The 18,372-nt window shown below is 29.4% G+C and overlaps 2 protein-coding genes across 3 annotated transcripts; one reads left to right on the top strand and one right to left on the bottom strand.

Moving 5' to 3' along the window:
* Positions 1 to 11,191: 11,191 nt before the first annotated feature.
* Positions 11,192 to 15,360, bottom strand: LOC133038701 (cellulose synthase-like protein E6). The gene is made up of 9 exons (XM_061116864.1): positions 15,221 to 15,360; positions 14,707 to 14,926; positions 14,480 to 14,614; positions 13,612 to 14,077; positions 13,203 to 13,527; positions 12,679 to 12,807; positions 12,341 to 12,481; positions 11,719 to 11,931; positions 11,192 to 11,625 (listed from the first exon to the last, which is right to left on the bottom strand). Exons 4-9 carry the CDS (start codon positions 13,821 to 13,823, stop codon positions 11,446 to 11,448), a joined length of 1,200 nt encoding a protein of 399 aa, XP_060972847.1. The 5' UTR covers positions 13,824 to 14,077; positions 14,480 to 14,614; positions 14,707 to 14,926; positions 15,221 to 15,360; the 3' UTR covers positions 11,192 to 11,445.
* Positions 15,285 to 18,353, top strand: LOC133038700 (uncharacterized). 2 transcript variants are annotated; one of them, XM_061116863.1, is made up of 11 exons: positions 15,285 to 15,424; positions 15,565 to 15,705; positions 15,994 to 16,038; positions 16,119 to 16,285; positions 16,402 to 16,480; positions 16,556 to 16,644; positions 16,816 to 16,945; positions 17,075 to 17,207; positions 17,291 to 17,445; positions 17,536 to 17,734; positions 17,840 to 18,353. In XM_061116863.1, the coding sequence occupies exons 4-11, from the start codon at positions 16,119 to 16,121 to the stop codon at positions 18,070 to 18,072; spliced, it is 1,185 nt and encodes a 394-aa protein (XP_060972846.1). In that variant the 5' UTR covers positions 15,285 to 15,424; positions 15,565 to 15,705; positions 15,994 to 16,038; the 3' UTR covers positions 18,073 to 18,353. The 2 variants fall into 2 exon arrangements, with proteins under 2 accessions (XP_060972846.1, XP_060972845.1); XM_061116862.1 differs by having other exon boundaries at positions 17,837 to 18,353.
* Positions 18,354 to 18,372: the final 19 nt, after the last annotated feature.

Below are 18,372 nucleotides of genomic sequence, written 5' to 3'. Positions count from 1 at the left end.
TATTATCTTCATCATCATCACCGCCCTTCACCACCGCCACCATTTCAACATCATTATTATTTTTATTAGTAACCACGTTATTTTTCCCAGCCAACCACTGTCTCAGATCAAAACTCATCTTTTTTATTATTTTCGCGATCACTTTCTCTGTCGCTGAATGTTTTTTTAGGATTTTGTTCACTGTGTTTCTCTCTATTTCCATTGTTTCTCTATGATACTAATTTTCTATAATTTCAAAATTAATTGTAAAATATTTGGTTATTTTAATTTTTTTTCTTAATTATGTTAGGTATTTGTTGGAGATGCTTTGTTTATATAAATTTAACAGAAATTTTCAAACTACATATCTTTTTTGCCTTTTAATTTATTTTTTGGATATTTTTTCTACTCTTAGGATAATTATTAATTAATGGTTTTTTTTTTAAAAGATAAGATTAAAAAAAAAATTCTAAACGCAGTCAACCAAATCATATGTAATTAAAATACGGTTAAAACAAAACCATATACTATAGTACTATATACCAAATAACGTAATATACTAAATGATAAAAAAAAAAATATAATTGTTCAAAAATATATATAAATAATTTATTAGACTTTGATATTTAATTGGACGAATAACAATATACATGTAGAAAATACCCCTGTGCTTCTTAGCATTTACTTTAAATTTTATACACAATTTTTTTTAAAAGAAAACATTAATAGTATTCTTTTATATATATATATATATAGGGTAAATCTATTGTAAGGCCAATTGTTACTACCTCATGGTATGGGGAAGGTTATTGGACCAATAAGAGTAAAGCAAATTAATTGTCCAAATGATGTAAGATTATTTTTATACAGCTGATTTTCTCTCTAAATTAAAAATAATTAAAAAAGGAATGCAGCTGCTTTATACTTGTTGTGGGTCCTACGTGTATGGCCTTCAGAAGTAATAAAGCAGGAAGTAATAAATCATTTGGGACTCGGTCATTCCTCCAGTGTTCACCAAGTTAAAACATCAATTCTCCATTTTCAGATTCGAGGTTCAAATCATTTTACCAAATTTCTTCATAGAGAAAAAAAATAACAAAATTAAAAAAAACTGCCATTATTATTTAAACGCACTTAAACAATGATCAAACTATTCTACTGTTTTGGTTGGGCAAAGATTAAGCCAGAGAGAATGAATGAGAGTGAGTGCGGTTGGCCAAGGGAGAGAAAGAGAGATCAATAAGAAGAGAGAGATATAGATAGATATAGGCTTAATATTTTGGACTAATTAGTATTTATATTATTTTATTTTATTTTTAAAATATATATATAATTAATTTTTTTTTATAATAATATATAAATCTTTAATTCAATACATGACAATTTATTATAAGAATGTATACCTTATACAATAATTACCAATCAATTTAAAATCAATACTTAAAAAAGCTTCCATACTATAAAAAATTTATGCTAAGTCCTACTATAGTCTTGTCATGTCCATATATATATTTATATAAGATAGTGTAGGGACTAGAGACATAACTAATATATTTTCCTTGAAGGTGTTACAATTATTATAGTCACAACTTGTTTTAATTAAAAGATGTTACAATAATTTTTTTTTTCGATAAAAAATTTAAATAACTAAAAAATTTGAGAGTTCTTTCCCTCAATATATGTTGGCTCAACGAACAGTGGATCAAGTTTTTAAAGTATTATTACCTAGCTGCTAAAGTTATATATATAAGACTATAGTAGTCAAATTATTTTTTAAAAATAAATACCAATATAAAAATAATTTAAATTAATTTTATAAAAAAATAATAATTCAAAATAAAAATTAATAAAATTTTTAATTATTAATATTATTTTATTTTTTAAAAAATAAATATTATTAAATATTATTATAATATGTATAAAGTTTTAATTGTATACAAGCAGTCCTATCGTAAGAATATACACCTTACATCATAATAACCACACAATCTAAAATCAATGGTCAAAAAAAGTTCCCTACCAGTAAGGAACTTTTGTTAGGTGCTACCATAGTCTTACCCTATATATATATATAAAAAAAAATAGTAACATGACAATAAAGTGGATGTTGGTAGGAATGGCAAATGGGGCGGGTCTGCCCCGCCCCGCTTCTGACCCGCCCCGTCCCGACAAGCTATTGCCCCGCCCCGCCCCGATTACCTTGAAAATTTAATTGGGTCTGACCCGACCCGACCCAACTGGGTCGGGTTTGACCCGATTTTTTTTTTTTTTTTTTTTTTTTTTTTGCAAATTTACTTCTTCAAATTTTATTTTATAAGTGACTTTATAAGTTAAGAGAAAAATATTTTCCTAAAATTTTATAAGAAGTTTTATTGAATCAATTAAAGTATTTAATTATATTTTATAATTATTTTAAAATTATCAAATTTAACATTAGGAGTTTTTTTAATAAAAAATTTATATTCTCTTTTTTTTTTATATTCCTTAATAAACATTTTTTACTAACCGAGTAAATCCAAAAATTACTTTTACCATGTAAATCGATGGAAAAAAGAATATGTTGGCTTTATATAGATATTTAGTAATGCATTGCATGCAACAAAATTCACTATAGGCTATAGCATATATTTTGTGGTAGAAGATATGTCACATATATAATATTATATTTATATACTACTTTTCAAACAAAACAAACAAACAAAAATGTGGTAGAACATTTTAATAAAACGTGTTAGTTTTCTTAAAAATAAATTTCTAAAGATGTTCATATTAAAATTAAACAATACCCAAAAAATAAAATTCTAAACAAATTTCCTAATTATAATTTGAGTTGAAATATCAATTACATTCATATTACTTAACTAAGAAGGGACTCAAACCTGTGCAAGCCATGATATTCACATAACACAAGTGTTAATATAAATATTACTTCATATTCATTATGATAATAATACTCGTATATATTGGTCGGATTGAGGAAAGGCCAAAACAGAAAACAAAGAGTTGAGCTGGCGAGACATATAGATAATAATAAATCTTTCATTTCATAATAAGGATTTTTTTTTTCTTTTAAAACAACTTCTCACCTGACCAGTGGACTATTCCCCTGACAATATAATTAAATTCATCAACGACTCTAAATCCCCAAAAAAATACAAGTTTATCACCACACAACGTACAACGGATAGGAAGGGTATCCTCATTCATACTCAACTACAATGCAAATATTTATGGAGACGACTCTCTGGAAAGTGCCAAAATGACTTGGTAACGAACCATCATAACCAACACTTTTTTAGCTACAACATTTTCTATCAAAACTAAAAACAAAAAAAAAAAGAAGAAGAAGAACATTACCGTTTGGAAATTCCAGATAGTGAAGAAATGTCGTTTTATCGAGACAGTGAAGAAATAACGTTTAAGGATTTAGGGTTTTAGTAAATTTTTTTTTTTTTTTTTTTTTTTTAATTATCGAATCGGGTCAGCCCCGACCCGAAAAAATTTAACCGGGGCGGGGCGGGGCGGGGCAAAGACCCGATTAGAGACCCGATTGTGTCGGGGCGAGACTGCCCCGTCGGGTCGGGGCCCCGACCCGATCCGCGAAAAAGCTTCAATTTGCCATGCCTAGATGTTGGGGAGCCCATTATTAACATAAGATTGACCAGGTCAAATGTAAATATTAGTCAAAGTACATTAATATAAAAAGTAATGGGGATAATATATTACACTTTTGTACCATTAATCTTTTCCAAAGTATACAAATTGCAGTTGATCGAAGAATGAGGCTGATTTTTTATCGAAAAATAAAAATAAAATAAAGAATTGAGGGTGATTACTAAGGATTTTCCATCTCATTGTCTCATTTTGGTAGCCTTAATTGGAGAGGCTTTTAGTTTTTGGATTAGTTATATCAATAAAGAATTAGGACATTGCTACCATGCCCTGGCACAGGATGAATGTAACTAGAAGCTCTTCAGTCCGCTGAGGGAGATGATGATGAATAGGCTTTTATTGTTGTTTTGAAATATTGTAGTTTTTTTTAATGAGAACCTTCTAGCATGATACAATTTAATTTTGTGATGTTGCAGATATGGGTTTCTCATGATGAGATTAAGAAGAGTTAAGAATTCTGGTTGGCTGTGTCACTCTGTGGGTTCCTACAAGTATGCTCTTTCTTTGCTTTATTCTATATTTTATTGTTAATTTCCTTTTCTGTTACAAAACAAAAAATTATTACAGTAGAGATAATACTTTGAGATATTGTAATTTACATTATTATTCTGTAATGAAAATTTTTGCATTCTTTTTTCTATTGATTTACATGGATGAAAAGTAACAAACAATAACAGAATGAATGATTAATTTCTTACTGATTACATTTCAATAACAATAATAAAGTTTAAAGAAACAAACAAATTAATAAGATCGTCTACTACATTAAATTTCATTCCCTTTGCTTCTCTATAATCTTGTTCTCATTGCGATTGGTTAGCTTTTGTTTTGTTAATAAATTGCCAATTTTATCAGCGGAATGTTCTTGTTGTCTTGCTTCGAATTGATGGTCGGTCATAAAAACCCTTCAATACTACATCATAACGGGAATTCTTTGGCGGTTGCTTTTTCGGTTTTGGCTTTGGCTCATCAATGTCTTGCGTCGCTGCAGCGATCCTATTTTGACAGATTGGCTCATCAAGGGTTGGCTCTTGTTCTTCTGCGACAACCTCATTCTCTGTTCGTACTGCTTCTTCTGTCACGGCCTCCTTTTGATATCCTTGTTCATTATTTGGTTCCATTAATTTCTGTCTTTTTGCGTTTTGCTCCCTATACTCGTTTTCGGTTTTATTCTTCAATTCCTTTGATTTCATTTTATAAATCTTGCATAACATCCAATTGCATTGCTGCAAAAGATAAATTAAAATTAATAACTTGTTTAAATATTATGCAAAAACAATAATATAGAGTGATTTAAGTAGGAGTAGGTAGTTACCTGTGGGTGATTAGATTGAGTCAATTGATACTCAATCATTTTCCAATAAGTAAGTGTTTTATTTAAGTCCTTAAAATCCAAAGTCCTTTTAACACCTATTTCGTTGTTTTGTTCATCAAATATTTTCTTCTTTGTTGCATTTCCATGCCATGTTCCACCTTTAGCTTTTCGAGTCGACCTCTTTTTATTATTATTATTATTATTATTATTATTATTATTATTGGGATAATAAAAGTACCACTCATTTTGGTTGATGGGCGGATATAAGGCTGTTAACTCATCTGGATGAAAGTCATTAATCGAATGAAGTTGTTGAATGTGATTAAGTGGGAGTAAATGAGGGTTCAAATTCTTATTAGTCAAATAAAATTGAAGAAGCTCTTGATCATTTGGGGAAAATATGACCCCAGGAACAGAAGTCATAGTCTCCATTGATGGTTGGTTAATTTGTTGTGTGTTGTGATTTGGATTGGTAGAAGAAAGAACCAGCTTGCTTTGCTAATATCAGTGATTAAGTAATTAGCCACGTACTACTCTTCACTGTCTTCAGTCTTCACTTTCATTTTCATTTAATGTCTTAGTTAGTTATATATATATAGGACAAAAACCCTCATTTGATTAGGAATAGGTTTCTTTTTCCTTAACATATATTAGGTTTAAATTTAAATATAATTATCTTTTTCATAGAAAATATCTTTTTTTTTTTTAATTTTTTAAAACAATAAAAAAAAAAGAAAAGAGAAAAACACTCGGTCATTACCCAGGCACAACAAATTTAAAGATGCTGAAATAGTTAGGGTTGCAACAAATATAAGAATTATTTACTTATCAATTCAAAATTTACTAACAAAAGAATGAAAATATTTACAAAAGTTTGGTACTATGACCAATTACTGCAAAGCTTTCGAACAATAGTTTTGCAATATTTTTGACTAGTCTTACAATGCCTACCACATGATTAATTCAATGGGTGCAAAACATGTTTAATCAATAAATTATTAAATTATAATCACTGTGTAAGAATTATAATCAATAAATAGAAGTTTTTATAAAAATATTAGATTTTGAATAAAAATTTACAATTTTACTATTACACGGAATTTTTTACAAAAATACTGTCTTTTTTATAAAACAACCTAAAACTACCGTAAAATAACAAAATAGAACAACTAAAAACCAACCGTGGAACAACAGTGAAAACTTAATACAGTACATAGTATCAAATTTACACAGTATTTTTTTCAAAAAAAAATACAGTATTTTTAAAAAAATTCTGCCCTACAATTAAAAAAAAAAAGTTAAAATTTTTAACATGTAATGTAAAAACTCCTTATATATGCATATAACATCATAATTAATAAGTCTAAATGAGAAATGTAAATCTTGATTATTTATTTATTTATTTTTTTTGAAAAATGCTAAAAAAGTATAGACATCCCTACCAAGTATTAGAGTCCCACATTTTAATTTAATAATTATCTATTTATCTCTATATCTATAAATATGATATTTTGAGAGGAATGAAGTAATATAAGTATACTCTTCAAGGTTTACATTTAAATTTAATCATTTTTAAATATTTAGTTAATGATATTAACAAAGAAAATATCTATAAATATATAAAAGCATTTTTGAATTTATAATAATTTTAGGAAAGATTCATAATATAGCTTTAATTTTCTATTGTTTTTGCTTCTAATTTTTAGTAAGATCAATTCCTTTGATTTTCTAGTAATTAGTGTGGTTATAGATGGAAAGCTCAAAGTGGCGTTAATGTAAATATTGAAGAGCATGGTTTCCACAAAATATACAACTTCGTTTTGATACTGTTATTGTTTCAATGAATAGTATAGTAAGGAAAAGCAACAATATTCTACTCATTTTTGCTATATCAATTCATTTGTACAGACTGAAATAAAAATTAATAATCTGCAATAGCTGACAGTAAAGTTATCACATTTGTCTCTGTTTTTATGTTTTATTAATATTGATTTTTCTTCATTGAATGTGACAATAGTTGTCTCTGTAGTGGTAGTTTATCTTAACTTTTATAAACAAGAGCTGCTAATTAATAATAATATGTTGCATTTGTATTTGTTATCTATTTGCTAATGACAACTATTATCATTATTATTAGTGTGTTAGATTGGGAAGAAAGACTAGCTAACACCTACCTGGGACTGTTACAGTTTTTTATTTTTGTTCAAATTTATTATGCACTATTTAACTACTTCAAACATCTGTAGCATTCAACAAAATTTCTTGTATTAATATTTTCATATAATTATCAAGTTTTAATTTAGTTTAAACTCATGTATAATAAATTGTGAAATAATGTTACTATAAAAATATTGAAACAAATATAAAATTTGTCCGCTTAAAAAAAATATAAAATATAAAATTTCAAAATAACAAATAAAATTAAAATATTACAAATATGAACATTAATTTGCATGCGCAAATGCAAGGGCTGGTGAAAATAAAAAATGGTAAAAATTAATTTCAATAAACCTCAATAAACAAATAAAATTTACTATAGAACATAAACCCCAATAAACAAATAAAATTTTCTTAATAATACTATTCTCTACCTTTGACAAAACTCTTTGTACATTGTATGATCTGCTCAATAGTATGATTATTTAGGCTCTAATATTTGTCATTCCTACCACACCAAATGTTGTAAATGAGAGCAACACTAACAGCCATTTGACTATGTCTCCAACTGTTTGCGCCGAAGACCTCCATTGCAGCTAAATTTTAAGAGCCACGAGGCAGTTTGCATTTTTTGAACAAACGAAGAACATATGCTCTGTAGTTTCTTCCATCTAACCCATTGAGAACCTGAAGAACAAGATCTTGATCTTGAACTGGAGCACCAGCCACAATGAGAGCGTCAGCAATGGTCTGAACTTTCTCCACATATTCGGAGATGGATAGATTGTCTTTGTGAACATGAGAGAATTTGCCCTTTAGTTAAGTAATCGAGCTTTAGTTTGGCTAGAAAATTTTTGCTCTTATGCGCGCCAGAGAGAGTGAGATGAAATATGATTTGCAACAGATGCAAGAATGACTTCAGACATGGATGACCGAAGCCATGAGAGCAGCCATTGGCCCTTCTTTTTCCATTGAGTATACTCAGTATTTACAGCTCCATTGACAAGATTATGAGGTGGGGGTGTACCGGTGAAGAGGATTTCATCCAGATCATGTCTGATCACCGTTGGTATGTGTAGAATCTCAGAATATGAGATTTGAGAGAACAAGAACAAAGAAGCAGAGAGAAACAGAGGAAAGAAGAAAAGAAAATAAAACCAGAACTTCTATTCTATTGATTAATGTTCAGTATATATATACAGCCTTTTTACTCTAATAACCGACTTAGTTACAAGCAAGAAAAGTCAAAAAATACAGTTAAAACTATTTACAGGAAAATAGGAAAAACTAACAACTAAAACAGACATTATACAGCTATATAACAGTATGACTTGGGATTTTCAGGAGAAAAAGTTGTTACGATCGAGCTTGATGGTAAGGTTGGATGTGAGGGAATGAGAAAACGGGTTCCAAGGAGGAACCATAAGAGGATTTGAATGAGTCGCCATGGCAGCAGTAGCAGTAGTTCCAGGATCAGTTGAGGAAGATGACATATTGAATGTCAGTAGGCGATTGATACCATGTTAAGTCTCAGTAAGAAAAAGGTGCAGAGCACCAAGAACTAAGGAAACAGAGTTTCTTGAAGAAGAGTAATAATGCATCAAAAGCTACACCCTCTTCATTAAGTGCCTTTATTTATATCCCAAAAGTAAAGCAACAGTACAACGAAAATAACTGTCTAAAACAGTAATAACCAACTAACCACAGAAAAGTCCTAACTGAAAGTAATAACTAACTTTCTATACTAACACATCGAGCTACAATCCAAACACCATGGATCATTACTAATATTGTGTTTGTGCAACAAGGATTTTGTTTGAAGTTTTTGCAGCATTACTAGCCATAGCGTGAAGCGATGTTTGGGAAGAATAGCTCTTCCCCAAACCTCTCTGTGCCATTTCACCACTGAGCTTTCTGGTTTAATCAACTTGTAGCCCCTATTGATGCTATATGCTATATGCTATATGCTATATGGTTTAATCAATTTTGGCTTTAAATTTCTCTTTTACAATAGTGATTTGCTTCCAGTACTAATTTGTCGGATCTAAGAGCTATATACTCCCATCAAGTCATATTATCAATATTTTCAGTAATAGGTAAATGTGTAGTAATTATTAAAAAAGTGTCTTATATTTATATGGAAGAGGTTTCAATGGTTACATTTTTATTGTAACCATCATTGTTATATTTTTTTAAGCCATTGGATTACTATTAAATGGTTATGATTAATTTGGAAATTAAATAAAAATAAATAATAAATAACTTGTAACCTGAAAGTAATCTAATTATTTATTTCCTTATAAAACTTTAATTAAGATTAATTATATTTTAAAATTAAATTAATTATAATTATTAATTATTTTTTTTGCAATTTATTACTATATAAGGATCTTTTAGCAACTTATTTTTTATACTTAAATTATTTAAAATTTTATAGCAAAACTTTTATAATTTAAAATTATACACATATAATTTCATAATTTAAATTTTATTATACTTGTAATCTTAATTTTAAATTATTACACTTAATTATTTAATTTTTTTATTTAAATATTTAAAAAGTAAAAAATGAAATAAGTTGAAGGATTTTTTAGAAAAAAAAATGGCTGCACTTGTTATCCATTGATTAGCTTGAGGCCTCATACTTAGTTCATATAATTGTAACAAAATAATTAATTATTTGAAAATTTATTATAAGAAGAGAATATTAATTTGTGTCAAAAGAAGTTTGATTTTTGTAAAAAAAAACAAAATTTATTGTAAATATTATAATTAAATGGCTTAATTATTAAAATAATTCAAGTAAGGATTTAAATATAAATATTAATTGATAAAAGAGGTCTTGTTGAATATTTAATTAATTATTTTAAGAAAATAGTTAATTATAATTAATTAATTTTAAAAAAAGAATGTTTACTATTTAATTAATTATTTTAAGAAAATAGTTAATTATAATTAATTAATTCTAAAAAAGGAAAATTTACCTATTAGTAACCTGTTATTACAGGTCAAAGAAAAATGTAACTATATGGTTACAATAAAAATGTAACCATTGAATAGTCACCCATATTTATATTTATATCATCAAATATTATAGATTTAAGTGCTATCAATACTTTTATTATATTGTTCTAAAAACTTATATATTCGCTTTTATTTTTATCTACTCTTTGTTTGATTATAAAATTTAATTTTTAACATTTTGACACTACCAACAAAAATTTATTAAAGTTATTTTATTTACTTATCAATTCAAAATTTACTAACAAAAGAATGAAAATATTTACAAAAAAGTTTGTTACTATGACCAATTACTGCAAAGCTTTCGAACAATAATTTTACAATATTTTTGACTAGTCTTACAATGCCTACCACACGATTAATTCAATGGGATGCAAAACATGTTTAATCAATAAATTATTAAATTATAATCATAATGTAAGAATTAGATCTCAAGTTGTCATTTGTGTCCTTTATATAGGAGTTTTTATAAAAAAAAAAATAGTGATTTTAGATAAAAGTTTATAATTTTACTGTTACACGAATTTTTTTACAAAAATGCTATCTTTTTATAAATATTTAAAACCACCGAAACAGAACAATTAAGAACACAACAATAGAACAACTAAAAAACAACCGTAGAACAACAATGGAAACTTAACACAAGACACAAGGTATGAAACTTACCCAAACATTTTTTCTAAGAAAAAAAAACACAGTATTTTTAAAAAAAAAATTCACCCCACAATAAAAAAGAAAAAATTAAAAATTTTAATATATAATGTAAAAAACCCCTTATATATGTATATAACATCATAATTAATAAGTCCAAATGGGAAATGTAATTCTTGATGATTTTTTTTTTTTTTTGAAAAATGCATATATATATATATACTAGTTAGAAGTTACGTGCCGAGGCACGTAAATATTAGTCTTATTTAGAGTTTAGTTCTTTGTTGTTTTGTTTAAATTGTATCTAAATGTATGATCATGTGAATGATTTGTTTTATTAAAGTAATATGTGTGCTATCATATTTGATTAGTAAAATATAATTGGGTATATTTAAGTCATAACAAAATAATACTTATTATTTACTTATAGAGAATTTAGAGGAACAAGATATAAGTTTTGCAAAATTTAAAACAAACATTATGTAACTAAAATTAAAGAAAATGTTCGATCTTAAAATAGAAGAAAAAATTATTAAAAAAGTCTTAATATATGGAATATTATTTGAAAAACTAAAAAGAGTATAGTGAAACTTCTCCCTACTCTTCCATTGGTTCAGCTGCTTGAATGGTGTATTGATTGTACTTTGAACTCATAGTAAAATGCTTATCTTCTGCACTAATTCCCTTATCTTCATTCTTTCTTTTCCATTCGAGTATACTTTATTACTTGCCTCATTGTATTTCTTACCAGACAGAGATTCCCTTCTATGAAAGCACCCGGTGCCAATATAGCAAGGCCCTCCATTAGAGTCAAATCCTCGAAGATCAACCTTGGGATCATCATATACATGCATTGGTTTGGTCTTATCAAATCAAATTAAAGAAAATGGTGCTCAAAAATCTCTGGCTATGGGCAAATTTACCTCCATTGTAAGTCTCAAGGAACTGCTGTAAATATCATTCTCTGTGAGATTCTCAAATGCTTGTGGAAACTGAACATATGCAATCTCATGACCCTTTTCTTTATCCAAAAAGAAGTACATTGCATCTCTCACTGATTCTAAGTAGTTCGAATACATGTCACAGTCCACGTTGAGAATTATCAGAGCATTGCTGATTTGGGCCGATACTCTTATCTAGTAGGACACAAAAAGATTAGTGCATGTTTGACATCATAACTAAAAAACTGTTTTTTATTTTTAAAAACGTAAAACTATTTTTTGAAAACAATTTGGTTTGTTTGGCATTGTTTTTTAAAAACAGTTTTCAGAAAACAAAGTTACAAAAAACAAGAATTTTGAAAACAACAAAATGTTGTTTTCTGTTTTAAAAACCAATTCACTTTTGGTCAATATTGTTTTTAAAAAACACTAATCAAACATGACTTATTTTTAAAAACTTCAAAAACTATTTTTTGTTCTCATTTCTAAAAATAATTTTTTGAAAACAAAAAACAGAAAACAATACCAAACATGCTCTTAGCTTTTAAGTTTTCTTTCTTAGATAGCTATAAAAAAAGTATTCAGCCAAAGAAAAGCTTAAAACCAGTGAGTTCATCGCCCCTACTTTGAAGTTGTGGTGGTATTGGGGTCTCTTTTCACGTGCCAAATATACCAAAGTTGGCAAAGCATGCCCATCAATGTCCACAGCCTTGGGATCTCTTCCATGTTCCATCGATAATAATACGTACAAAGCATATATGCATGGGAAAAGAATGAGCATTCTTACATACATAATATAGTTACTTGTTATTTAACCTTAATCACAGATGGTTACTTTTACAGGATTTAATGATCAAGATCCTAATTTCTACTTTTAGTAAGTAGAGCATTAATACCATCAGAATTATAATGGTAGTAGGATATTAATTAATATGTATGAATAGGTAAATGGTAATGCCTTGAAACCGAGTCCCACTCAAGAAACCCCTTGTGTGTTCTTCGTAACATTTCTGAAATTTTGCCAACTTTTGTAGCACTTTTAATTCTTGTCTTCATGTCTTCATATAATCTCTATAAAAATGAAAAAAATACATGATTTTTTTTCACATATAACCTAATTAATCTTCAAATAAAAATATAACTACTCGCTGTTTTGATTAGGTATCTCTGTTTTGTTTTGATTTGATATTAAGACAAAAGGGATCTCTGTTTTAATTAGTGTGCATATTAGATTTATTATAATATGTCTCAGAGAGAACTATAACTTGACTCTAAAAATACATGAGAATTTAAAAAGCCATATATCTTTTAAAACATAAAAAAAATGGTACAAAGATTAACAAATTGAAATTTCAATAAAAATAATTAAAGGCAATGAAAATTGCACAACATAGAATAGTATAATGCAAACCCATAAAACCACTATGTAGAAGAGGAGAGTTGCTTCACATATAAATATAATATACCTTGATGGAGGTCCATTGACCATGATGATCATCGAGTGGTTGAGAAGCTTCATTGTTGGTCAAATAAGCCTCAAGAGATCTGGGTTCTATTTTGAACTTGTTACAGAAAGGAAGCCATTTCTTTGAGAATTCAGAGGCCTCTAACAGAGCATAAAATGTCAACTCCGAAGCACCATCGTCAGAAAGGTACACGCTAAGCTTGTGTGGAGGGTAGTCATAAGCCATCACTGACAACACCGTGTTCACCACCATCAACGGTGGCTCTGCTTTTGGGTCAGCTGTGCACACAAATATGTCCACCCCCGGCAAATCCTTCTCCCCATACCTGCTATTTAATTACAAATTATATATTACTATTAGAATATATACTATACATACATGATAGAGATATGGATAATAATATGCTGACTTGTGAATTAGCCTGTCTTTGAAAGTGTGACGATATACGGGATTCCATCGAACCACAAGTGTGACAAGCCAATAAAGAGTGAACCAAAGCTCAGACAGAAACAATCCAATCCAAACCAATAAGATGACTACTGCATCTTCTTCTTCTTTGGTTGGGAATGGCATATACCTTAATTTGTACACAAAAATAAAGAATATTCCCACTAACATCATTCCTTTAAATCAAATACCATGACATGTTTCTTTATGCAAATATGTTAAACTACAAAGATACACTAAACATAACAAACAAGAACTAAATTTTATCATCACTATCATTATACATAAAATCTATCCAAAAAGCATGTCTACGACCAAAAAGATTTCTTTTTGGAAGAAACAAATCAAAAGGAAAGTTAATGTAAGTCATTGACATCAACACAATATCAAGTGTATCTTTAGGGAGTTGAAACTTCACTCCACTTCACCTGAAGAAGATGTCAAAAAAAATATTTAGTGTATAAAATGAATAAGAATAAAATGCAGTAAAATGATTAGAAATAACTATTCTCAATTATTAGAAAAATCAGTAAAATTACACATCAATTAAATAAAAAATAAAAAAGAAAGAAATTGAACATGGTAAAAATAATATCTAATCTATGTAGATTATAGAGAAAGAAAAAGCATAGAAACAATAAGTTATATAATAAAGTAATCGTATTCTATATACATTACAACCAAGCAACATGAACATGTTATTATGTCAAAGCTTAGAGGAAGGCATACTATTTACTCTAATTAAAAATACCAACATATAGTGAGAGAGCTTTGTATCTCAATATATATAGAAAACAAACAACAATTATATTAAATAATTAATGACATACCTCAATAGCTAAAGAGAGATCCCCTTTCTTCTAATTTTATCACCTTGCAACTTCATCTGTGAAATTGTATTAAACCTCTTTCCTTTCCCTCTATTTTTTCCAGTGGATAGATATGATATATATTCCGACCATAATCTAAATTCACATATGAGTACTCTATTAAAAAATTACCTTATTGATAAGCATTATTCAGTAATCTTTCAAAAGGAAAAATCAGTTCAATGTACCTTTGAGAACCATTTGTAAAACCTTGAAATTACAATTTTCAATTAAAATTGAAGGTTGAAGGTTGAAACTCACGTGGCCAAGAACTTGTGTTGATACATTTCAGTACTATAAATGAGGCTGTAAAATAAAAACTTGTGGAAACTTTTCCAAGAGCATCCCTCTGACCGTCAGTACCAGTGCTTCGACCAGAAAATGATGCACCCAATAAGAAATGTTGATCTTCACAATAACAAAAGTACAACAAAGTATAAAATTTTTGATAACAAATACAAAGATTTAATATTATAGTATTCTTATAATTTCAAAATAGTTATGGTAAATCAAATAGACCTTTCCTTTTACGATTCCTGTAATGTCCACATATAGGCCTAGAAAAAAATGAGGAACACCTAATGAAATACCAACTTCAAGAATTTCATCTTTTGTGATAAGAAATTCCCTCAATTTTCTTAGCATGAACCTCTTCAAAAAAATCCATTGAGTAACAATAATAATTTAAAAGAAGAAGATAACCTGTAAGAAAATGGTGCCTTCTTTTTCTGGAGCTTTGACCTGAGAGCCAATATTGTCATAGAAGAGAAATGAAATGGGAATCCTAGCACCCCATTTGTCCCAATGAGACCATGTCGCCCAGAATTTGGGGTCATGATGCTGGGATTGGCTTTGATAATACGAGTGGGTTCATGGGCACACCAATGAATCGGATTGGGATTTAAGGTGTGGAGAAAGGAATTACGATTGTTTCTTCTCACTAAGTGCACACGCTTTTCCCTTTCATTTTACATTTTTTTTACTGAATTTATTGTTGAGAACTAAGTATGATATTAAGCTTAGGAGTTGTCTTTTGTGTTTTCCAGCTTCCCGTCTCACATCCCGAGATAAATGAGAGTTTATGTAGCAATTTTGCATTTGATTACTCTGCTGGATTGGTTGCATTAAGAGCAGAGAACTATTGCGTTCAATTGTACAGCTTGCTTGAAGACCGTGAAGTTTCTGAGGTGAGCCCAATCTATTTTTGTGTGATATTTCAATTAATAAATGTCAATTATCGCTAATGAAGGATCTTCATTTTTCTTGGTTTGTAATGGTTAGGGTGACTCATGCATAACCCCAATTTGTTTCTTAGCCTGTATTTATTTTAATTAAAAAAGAACAAAAGCATTACTGTTAATGAATAATAGAATTTGGTGCTTTATTATATCCAGGAAATTTAGGTGCCTTACATATGATTGATTGTCGGTCACAGGCAATGCATAAGACTTATTGTCAGTTTTGATTTATTTCAGATTCAAGTCTGTGAGAGAAATCATCAACCTGTAGATGAAGTGACTGTAAGTTGTTGATTTGCTTAATTGCTTTTCTAGCTAGTCATATTATCGTTTGTTTGATTAACTTTTTGTTGGGGTTGCAGATGGGAGTAACTCGAGTGGCTATTTCCAAAGATGGTTCTACAGTGTGTACTTCTGATGTTAAGCTTCCTGAAGATGGAATTGGGAGTCTTGTTTGTCTTAAGTTTTGGGAATCTGATTCATTGAATAAAAATTTTAGCTTGTCCACAATCGTTTATGAACCTCACAGGTTCGTACCTGGCTCAACTTTATGATTCTGATTATATTGCATATGAAAAGTTTATTTCATTGTAAATGTTTAATTTCTTATTTATATGTAAAATATATGCACATCTTGTTTTACAGGGATGCTGGTGTCTCTTCAGTTGCTTTCCATCCTAGTCGCCGAATGGCTGTTAGCACATCAAATGGTGGCGACTTCAAGGTATGTTTTGAAATGTTGCATTTTTTTTAATGAGAACCTTCTAGCATGATACAATTTAATTTTGTGATGTTGCAGATATGGGTTTCTCATGATGAGATTAAGAAGAATATTGGTGAGACAGTTAAGAATTCTGGTTGGCTGTGTCACTCTGTGGGTTCCTACAAGTATGCTCTTTCTTTGCTTTATTTATAGATAGTGAATTCTTCCCTTCTGTCCTTTGTGCTGTAGACTGAAGTAATTATTGAAAAATTTGTCCAGTTCCATCACTTTGTTTGTAGTAATGCCTTTTTCTGGTCCTAGGTTTTAGTTTAAACTCTTTATTTGGTCATTTGCAGAAAGAAGCCAATGACAGCTGCTGCATTTTCTGCTGATGGCTCTGTTTTGGCGGTTGCAGCAGAAACTGTTATCACATTATGGGACCCTGAACACAATGTCCTTGTTGCTGTACTCGGAGAAATTCAGAAGGTAAATTTTCATTTTGCTCTCTTTGCCATTTGATTGTTTGTTGGAAGGTCTGAAATTTGGGGCATGCTTGCAAAATTTCCAACCACCACATGTTTATATTGTTGTGTGTATTTGTATCTGTATTTGCAGCCAATTAGGTCTCTATCGTTTGCTGGAAAATCAGACTATCTTGTGAGTGTGTCCGAAGGTTCACAACCACAGCTGTCAGTATGTAGTATGTCGAAACTCTCTGTATCCTGGTCATACAAGCTTCAAGTAGAAGGTACGGACACAAGCTCTCCAATGATAATATGTATTGTGTGTGTGGTAATTAATATTGTTGTTTTTGGTTTTTTTTTTCTGTAGATGTAGCTTGTGCTGTTGATGCATCAATGTTTGCAGTTCTTGTTGTTAGTAAATCGTGTAATAATGAGACAACAGTACTTAAAGGAAGAGATGGGGTAATCTTATTATTCAATGTCACAGATCCACTTCCTGTGGCTACTTGGTCTGTAAGGAAGGTACTATTATTATTGTCTTCTTATCTCAGTTTTGATTATAATTGTGTTGGTGAAGATTGGTAACACAAGTTTTGATATAATAAATTGCAGGCCAAGGGGGGAGGACTTGGTTTTATTCAAGCAAATAATCAAACTAAAAATATATTCAAAGCAGGCAAGCCATCATCTCAAGAGTTGCTTGTGTATGTAGATGGTGATCACGAATTTGTTGTATTTGACCCGCAGAGTAGCGAAACACATGAACTTAGCCTAACTGGACAACAAAACCTTGCTACCATTGAGGAAACAGGTGGACATTAATTCCTTGCTTCTTTCTACTCTGTTTTATAAAACATGTTTTTACTAGAAGATTTAATGATTTTTAACTAATTTAATGATTTTTGGTATAAAGTAGAACAACTTGGATATGCATCTGTGTATGGTGAGCTACCCGAGTTTGAGTTGAAGAGCAAGGATGATGAGTTGTGGGAAGCAACGGCTCCCTCGAGACCCTCGGAGAGACCGTGGGAGAGTATATTCAGTGGATCAAGTCATGATCTTCCACCCCTCACTAAATTATGTTCACCTTTTTTGGAGTCTTTGCTGGAAAGGAGGACTACTACTTCTACTACTGCCATTGTTGAATGATCATTTCCAATTAAGAAGCAACCAATGAATGTTGTTGCTTTGCTGATAGTTTTGGTCAAATTAATTATGATTAGCTCAAAATTAAGGCAAATCCATTTTGTTATTGGATTTTACATGATGATGTTTTTGTACCAATGTTTGTGAGTCACAAAAGTAATATAATCTTATGTTTCAATTTCCTTTTCTGTTACAAAACAAAAAATTATTACAGTAGAGATAATACTTTGAGATATTGTAATTTACATTATTATTCTGTAATGACAATTTTTGTATTCTTTTTCCTATTGATTTACATGGATG

Source organism: Cannabis sativa, chromosome 6 (genome assembly GCF_029168945.1).
Source record: "Cannabis sativa cultivar Pink pepper isolate KNU-18-1 chromosome 6, ASM2916894v1, whole genome shotgun sequence".
NCBI classification, from domain to species: domain Eukaryota; kingdom Viridiplantae; phylum Streptophyta; class Magnoliopsida; order Rosales; family Cannabaceae; genus Cannabis; species Cannabis sativa.
This window is presented reverse-complemented; position numbering and strand designations above follow the sequence as displayed.